The sequence below is a fragment of the Parus major genome, chromosome 1 (assembly GCF_001522545.3).
Source record: "Parus major isolate Abel chromosome 1, Parus_major1.1, whole genome shotgun sequence".
Lineage (NCBI taxonomy): Eukaryota > Metazoa > Chordata > Aves > Passeriformes > Paridae > Parus > Parus major.
The window spans coordinates 2,245,200-2,253,980 of NC_031768.1; the positions used below are offsets into that span (position 1 = coordinate 2,245,200).

Sequence of the window (8,781 nt, forward strand, 5' to 3'; positions counted from 1 at the left end):
GCTAAAAACCTCAAATCAACAGCAGGTCCTTAGGATTCCCAGGCTTGGAGGAGATAAAGAAAGGAATTCTGTTCTGTTTCCCCATTAAATCCATTCCTGCAGCTTTCTGGGGGCTTTTCTTGGTGGGTCTGGGGGTGACAAACAGGGCTGGCAGGGGGGACATGCAGAGCATGAGGCTTTTTTTGGGTTTTGTGCCTCTGTTAACAGTGGCAAAGGCAGGAGCACATCCAGTGCAGACAAAGCTCAGGGCAGGAGAGGGAATACAGGATATTTAAGGCAGATCTTTACTGTTTGTGCTTGTTTAGAGCAGTGAAAATCTGATTTTTGGGTTCTCTCAGAGCCCTTGTCCTGCTGGCAGTGGGAAAACACAAAGGAATTGTGTGAGAGCAGGTGAGACTTTCTGAAAACCTGGAGTAACATAATTTTTATTTTAATATTTGTCTTCTTGAGAGGCATTCATCCAGCTCAGAGTTTTCCTCCCATTTGTGGCAATTTAACATTTCTACAGCTGCTCTAATTTATCACTCCATTTCCAACCCTAACAGGAGCTCTTCTGTCTCTGATGCAACACCCAAAATTCCCATAAAAACCTCTCTAATATCAATCACTGCTGAGGAAAGGATTAATTCGGATTAATGGCTGTGGATTTGGGAGATGCTTTTGCTACACCCAGCTCATGTTTCAAAACTGGAGTGCAGGGTGTTTGAGGGCAGAAAATGATCCAGCTGCTTTTATTCCATGTTTTTTCCCCAGGTGGAGCTGACTGGAAACAGCATTTACGAGTATATCCACCCCTCAGATCACGATGAGATGACTGCTGTCCTCACTGCCCACCAGCCTCTTCATCCTCACCTCCTGCAAGGTATTAAACATCTGGGATCAAAACACAGTGAAAAAGTCCAAAAAAACCCAAATCCCAAGGCTGAAATGGAACAAATTGCAACCCAAAGCATTCCATGAATCCATAAATTCATATTTATCCTGTTTGAAGCTCAAATAGGGGAGCAGCAGGAATTCAAAAGTGTGATCCAGGATTTTATGTTGTTCTAATAAAGGGAATAAGGTAACCAAAATTAAATAATGTCTTTTATGCCATGAAGCTTTAGACAGGTTTTTACCTTTAGCCCAGTGGCTTCTTCATCTCTTTTATTTTGTCATCTTGGCTGAGGCTGCAGAAATCTTGTGGTGGCCTGGTTGTGCACAGCTGCATGGTCAGAGTGGGAAAAGAACTAACAAAACATCAGGTAATTGGGAAATTGAAGGACATTTTCAATATTTTAAAACAACTGTTAAATCCAAAGCTTGGGGAAAAAAGCCCAGACTTAATATTCTCCACTGTAGGAAGAGCAGAAATGGGTTTGGTAAAGGACTGGGGTTTAGAAAAATCTCTTTTAAAAAGTGACTTTTGGAGGAAAATCACATTCTCTCATCCTGCTGACAGCCACAGAAATATTGACACCACCCTTTGTGTGTGAAGTTGTCACCAGTGTTGCAATTGCTGTGTCAGGAACAGAAATATTCTCATTTCTTTAGTTTGTGTTTCCTCTGGGGCAATTCTTTGAACCTTCAAAGATCAGAACCAATCTGGCCCCATCACAATGGAGCTTCCACTTGTATTTCATAATTGATTTATCAGTTGGATTTATTGATTTATCCAGTTTTTGTCAGTCTTTTCAAAGCACAGCTCCTAAAAAAACATCAGGAATTTTGGGTTCTTGCTACAATTTTGTTTAGAATTCAATTTAATTTTTTTTTCAGTTTTGGTGCCTGTGCTTGGTTCTGGCCTCTGTGATTCCAGCAGAGCAGAACTGTGTTCCTTCTAAATTCAGGGAATTTGATTGCTTGGGAGCACCTGGACTGCTCCAAATGCTGAAAATGGAAGAATTCTCTCAGTTTCCTTCTCTTTTCTTCATTCCCAAACAGGTTGTCTTGGAAAATAAACACCTCCCTTGGTGTCTTGGAAAGGAAAGTCTTATTTTTCTCAAAATCCTCTCTATGATTTTTTCATACTTTGTTCATTCCTCTGTCAGAATTTTTTAAAAAATACCAATATTTTTAAAAGAACAGCATTTTTTTTCCTTTTTCCAGCTTACTGATAAACAGAGACACCTCTGATGTGAATGACTTAAGGGTGATTTTGATGGTGGGACTGGATAATCTTTAAAGTCTCTCCCAGCCTCAATAATTCTGTGAAATCCAAGAGTTTTCATGCAGTTTTCTGATATCCAGAATTAGTAGTATGATATTTTTATACCTATTGGCTTGGCAATGGCAACAGCCTCCTCCTTTTCTTCAAATTTGAATATTTTTCAATTTATTATTGCAGATTTTTACAAATTTAAAGCCAGGAACAACTGACTGGGATTAATTTCTGTGCCAAAAGCAAATCATCCCACAGCTCTTCCTGTTCTTCCCAGATAAATTCCTCATTCTCTGCAGCTTTCTTTGCCTCACCCTACAGTGACAAGGAAATTTAGGATAGGAATAAGGAAAATGATTTTCAATTTTGGTCCATTTCTGTGTGTTTTGTATCAAGTTTTGTGCAGCAGAGGAAATGAATTGCTAAAAACCTCAAATCAACAGCATCTCTTTAGGATTCCCAGGCTTGGAGGAGATAAAGAAAGGAATTCTGCTCTATTTAGGGATTATTTTATTCTATTTCAGTTCTGTGTTTCTTCCCCATACAATGCATGGAGTGGGTGTATTAAAATATCCACAATCTACAGCTAAATCTTTCTAAAATGATCAGAACAAATATTTATTTACTGTTGTCTTCCCTGTGCCAGTAATTCCCTTTCCTGCAGTTTTTTATACATTAAAATCTTGAGGTATAACCTGGTCTGCAATAACCAAAGCAAGTTTTTTTATTGAATCCAGTGAAGACTTAAAAACTATTGAATAAATGACAGGAACAAAGCATCTTCTGTCTGTATCTGAGTAGATATTTTCAATATTTAAATAAAACATAGAGTTCTACCAATAAATTAAAGAGAAGTGAAATGAAAGTGGCTTGATTAAAAAAAACAAAAACAAAAAAAAACCAAGAGGAAACCAGACTATTTTAAAGAGCATTTTTTGCCATTTCAATTTGATTTTCTCTCTTTTGATCTTTTAAAACACACCTGAATCATCAAGTCACTGGGCAGAATCAAAAATTACTTTTTATAACTTTATTATCTCACAGATTTCTCCAATCTGGGGCATTGCTTAGGCATAAAATCAATATTGCACTGCAGACACAGACTTTTATATCCCAAATTTCCAGCTTGGCTCATGATTACCTTGCTCAAGATGTTTTCTTCAGCTATAGCTCAGATTTTTATATCTATTTTTAGTCCAGCACTTGTAGCTGGGTAAGATTTGAGAGGAATAAAATCACAAATGTCAACAATATCTGTGCTTTGTGATATTTTGTTACTGGGATTAAATAGCCCAGAGCACAGATTATTTTTGACCTCTGGTTTTACAGTTTTTGTAAATTTGGGTTCTGCCTCTTTATTTTTTTCTCAGGGAAATGCAAATTATTGCAAAAATCAAACAGTGTGTGGATTTCTTTACACAATCCTCACTGACACATTGTTTTTCTCCAGATAAATCACCCTGTTATTAAAAAAAGCCCCCCATATTATTTATAAAGCATAAACATTCTTAATTTTTAATTATTTTTTTATGTTTGCCCTGGGATTTATAAATCATAAACATTCTTAAATTCTTATATTTAAATTTTTTTAAGTTTGCCCTGGTCTTCATCATGTTTCATGTAGAGCTTCAAACACAGAGTGCAAATAATTTGTTTTTCTAAAAGACAGGGGGAAATACTTAAATAATCACATGATTCCAGAAGTTTGGATTTCATAGCAATAATAATGGTAATAAAATTTGGGAATATGATGAGGGAAGTGCCCAGGGAAGCTGTGGCTGCCCCTGGATCCCTGGAATTGTCCCAGGCCAGGTTGAACATTGGGGTTGGAGCAGCCTGGGACAGTGGAAGGTGTCCCTGCCATGACAGTAATTTTTAAAAATAAAGTAATTTTTAAGGTCCTTTCCATCCCAAACCATTCCAGGATTCAGGAATTAAGAGGTGACTTAATTAGTGTGTGTACAAATTTCCAAAGAAACAAAATACTGGGAACTAAACCATGGATTTAGAATAAAAAAATACCAAATTAATAAAATAAATAAATAAATAAATAAATAAATAAATATATTATATAATAATATATATATAATATATAAATAATATTTGGGAATAAAAAAATACCCAAATATTTCAAGGACCAACATCTGTGCATTGAAACTACTAAAGCTCAAATCAGAATAATTCACACATTTTTAACTGGGGGTTTGATTAGCCACAGGAAAAATATTCTGATGGAAGCAGTGATTTCTTCCAGTTTTGACATCTCCAGATCAAGGCTGGGTGTCTTTGCAGAAGACAGAATTTAGGCAATGGGAAGTTACTGAGCTCAGCACAGGAGTAAAAGCCTTTGATGAAAAAATTTAGGACAGGAATAACGAAAATTATTTCAGATTTTGGTCCATTTTATGTGTGTTTTGTATGAAATTTTGTGTGGCAGAGGAAATTAATTGGTAAAAACCTCAAAGCAGCGGTATCTACTTTGGATTCCTAGACTTGGAGAAGATATTTATATTCAATAATTACATTATATTTGCATTAAATATTATATTTAATATTAACATTTAATATTATTTTCAGTATTTATATTTAATAATTTATATTTAATAACCTGAACCACCCAAGCTATTCCTCTGATTTAATTCTCCTTCAGCTTTTAAGTCTCCAGGTGAATAAAAACCATAAACCCCATGAGCTGTGGAGGATTTGGAGAGCTCCAGCTCAAACCTACAAAGTCTTTAATCTGCTTTTTACTTGCATGACCAGCATAGAAAATGTAAAGCAATAGGTGCAGATCCCTTGCTATGAGAGAAGCCAACAGCTGAGGGTGTTTTGGGTGGGGAGAAGGAATAATCTCCCTCACATAAACATTAAAATTTGGGAATGGCTCAGCAAAATCCAACTCAAACTCACCTGAGTCTTCAGGCAAACTTGGCTTTATTTGTAACAAAACAAATCCATTCTCTTCAGCTGCAGTGGGTTAGCAGGGAAAATAGGAAAGGGGTAAAATAAAAGAGGAGAATATTTTGATATCTGTTCCAAGTTGTGAGTGCTGGCTGTGCTCAGATCTCAGGTGACTCCACTGCCAAATTTTGCTTCAGGTATTTCAGGTCAGCAGCACCTCAGTGTGTTTGGGGTTGGTTTGGTGCCTGTGAGGATTCAAGCTGGAGTTTCACACTCCGTGTTCAGCCTGGCTTTGCTGACATCAGCCTTCCTGGGCCTCTGTCCTAAACCAGGATGAGATCAAAGCGGTGTCTGAGTCCTGCAAAGTTATGTTTGTGACTGACTGGAGGCTCCTCCTTACTGCAGGACATCTGCCAGGTGCTGATTGTGGTGCCCTGCCAAATTCTGGCTCTTCATGGAATATCCTGAGTGGGAATAATCCCTCAGGATCATCAATCCCACCCTGCCCTGCCCAGACCCCCCAACAAGCCCAGCCTGGGCATCCCTGGATACTCCTGGAGCTGTGGCAGCCTCGGGGCCGTGCCCATTCCCTGGGGAGCCTGGGCAGTGCCAGCAGCCTCTGGGGAAGGAAGAGCCTTGCCCTAAAAGCCAACCTAAATCCCTGCTGGGCCAGCTGCAGCCGCTCCCTGGGTCCTGTCAAGTCACAAGGACCAGAGATCAGAGCTGGTCCTCATGGAAGCTGCAGCCCCTGAGGAGTTTCCCCTCAGCTTCCTCTGCTCCAGCTGGACATTCCAAGTGCCCTCTCCTTGTGTGGCCCCTCCAGACCCTTCACCACCCTTGTGTCCCTCCTTTGGGCACTCTCTGGGAGCTTTTCCATCTTTCTTCTATCGTGGCACCCCCAGCACTCGGGCTGAGGCCCATCAACAGCAGCTCCAGAGCTTCCTGCAGGCCTGTGAGGAGTTTGTCCTTTTCCTCTCCTCACACAGAGCTTAAATCCAAATATCCAGGCCAGTCCAAGCCACCAGTGCTCAGCAGCAAAGTATTTTGGCTCTGGCACAGGGAGGGGACAAGGCTGGCAGGGGTTTGTGACCCGATGCCACCAAGTTCCCTCTGCAGAGGTGATGGGCACTTTGGATGAGGCTGAAATTGGGGTTGGATTTCAGGGACTGGGTGTTGAGGGCTGCTCCAGGATTATTGATCACATCTAGTTCCCACCAGCAGGGTCCTTGAAAGGAAAACCATGGAATGCCAACAAAAGCTGGGATGAACATAATCAACCAGGACCTTAAGGCCTCAAATGATTACAAATGTTAAAATCAAATGTTACAATCAAAATGTCTGGGTTTCTGCTCTGTCTCCCTGTACCAACTATTCATGCAGAAATCTTTGTTTCTCAGTTCACAACACAGAGTTTAAAGCTTGCAGCAGAGCAGCAACACTTCCCAAACCATCCATCTCTTGTCCTGGCAGCTGCTAAAAGCAAGAAAACAAGAAAATAAGAAAATATTTGCACTGCAGGTTAACCAGAACAAGGAATTAATCAATGCTGCCCTTCCATGTGTGTTTGCAGTCAGACACTGTGTGTCTCTTATTGCTTTCAGATGCTTTTCCTGGGATTTGAAAGCTTTAAAACACATCCACAGCTTCCCAAATTTTGCTGACTCACGCAGCGAGGCGTGGCATGCTAAAAGCATCTTAACATTCCCCAGAGCAGGGAAAGAAATGTGAAAATTCCTGCAGCCATCCCAGTTTTCTGCTAACAACTGGATAATTCTGAAATGATGAGTTACAACCTGATGGAAGCTGCATGAGGAATGTGGAATACATTATGTCAGCCTTTCTCCACTTGATGCTTTAAGGCATCTGCTTTAAGGGCTCTGTTTCCCCCAGCTAAGAAGCAAATCCCTGTGCAGACTTTTCCTCCACCCTCCCTCCCATCACATTTAAAGAAGGGAATAGAAAAATTTTGCATCTGGCAAGATGATTTTTACATGAATTTATGAAGCACATGGGCAAAATACCAACATTGAAAGACATTTTAATTTTCATTAATTTCAAAATAGTTTACAGGAGAACCATTACTGATGGCTTAATATGATCCCATTACCGTTGCTTGTTTCCTTTAAATCTGAGAAACAAGGAAATTACCATTTGATAAATTATTATTTGCAAATTATAATTATAAATTTTGCTGTGGAATGTGGAAAAGAGAGAAAATTGCTGACAACTCATTAAAACATCTCTTTTCATTGGTAATTAACAGTAAAATATACCAAAGCAGAGTGTTTCATACTGTAAAAATCTGTTATTTTGCTTTCCTGGTGAATTCCTTCCCCAAGAAAAGTTTGGAAGCTTCACTTAGAGGAGCAAAGTAGAATTTTGATGAATGGCTGAGTTTGGATGTGACAGCAATGATAAAAGAGAATTTCCCCTCTGCAGCACTGGCAGGATTCTGAACACAGGCAGGAAATAGAACAAACTGCCCAAATGGGGAGGAAATTTGGAGAGTTTATGCAAGTTTGGAGCTCCAGGATGGGTTGAAAACAGAACTGGATGATTTTCTGCCACAGCAAAGCATTACCAGGGAAAATCAAGGTGCTCCTTTTGCCAATCCTGGATTTTCACCTTCTAGGATTATCTCAAAACTGTGTTTTGCAGGCAGCTCTTTCTGTATGAGCCCTACATTTCTTTTCTGGTTTGGAATTTGGTGTCACCCTTGTCCAGAATTAAGGGATGGAAGATGTCATGTCCTGTATCCTGCTCAGCCAGGGGAAGAGGAGGTTCCAGGAGATCTCAGAGCCCTTTCCAGTGCCTGAGGGGCTCCAAGAGAACTGGAGAGGAAATTTTCATGAGGGTGTGTAAGGACAGGACAAGGGGGAATGGTTTTAAACTCACAAAGGACAGGGTTAGGTGGGATCTTGGGCAGGGATTGTTCCCTGGCAGGGTGGGCAGGGGCTGGGATGGAATTGCCAGAGCAGCTGGGGCTGCCCCTGGATCCCTGGCAGTGCCCAAGGCCAGGCTGGACATTGGGAGCTCCTGGGACAGCGGGAGGTGGCCCTGCCATGGCAGAGCTGGCACTTGAATGATTTTTAAGGTCCTTCCAACCCAACTTCCACTCTGGGATTCTGGAATTCTTCCTGTTTCTCACAAATCCGTAACTTTGTGCTCACCAGAGACAAGCTGAGATCCTCCCTGGGCTGTTTGGGACCCAGATGCTCTGCAGATCCCACCAGAAAAACAGCAGAGCATGTGTGACTTCCTAGAGCAGAGCAGATCCAACAAAAATAACCAACTAAAAGGGACAAAAACGTGCAGAGTGTCTGGGGGATGGGCAGGGAGGCGTTATCCAGACATGGATTTTTGTTCTCTGTGTTTCCAGGGTAGAACAGTCCAGCAGGGACATGGGGACAGTAATTATCACACTGTAATTATCACACATGGCCTTATCTCCAGAGGGAGGCAGCAGCTCCAGGCAGGCACAAGGTGCACAGGAGGGAAGGTGGAATCAGGTGGCCATTGCTCTAAAAATTCTTGTCTTTTCCATTTTCCCTCTCCTCCACTAGAGCTGGAATTTGGGGTTGCACCCAAGCTGCTCTGTGGAGCAGCCACAAATCACTGCCTGTGCCAAGAGCTCCCAGTTTTAATGCTTCTTTCCACTTTTTTATTTTTTATTTTTATTTATTTTTTTTATTATTATTATTTTTTTATTTTTTATTTTTTATTTTTTATTTTTTATTTTT

At 40.6% G+C, this 8,781-nt stretch overlaps 1 protein-coding gene across 1 annotated transcript in view; it reads left to right on the top strand.

The window, feature by feature from the left end:
• SIM2 (SIM bHLH transcription factor 2) overlaps positions 1-8,781 on the top strand; it is a 57,232-nt gene that overhangs the window by 17,723 nt on the left and 30,728 nt on the right. The window contains exon 4 of the mRNA XM_015623332.2: positions 754-862. Within this exon, the coding sequence (XP_015478818.1) occupies positions 754-862 (109 nt within the window). The remainder of the gene's footprint in view (positions 1-753; positions 863-8,781) is intronic.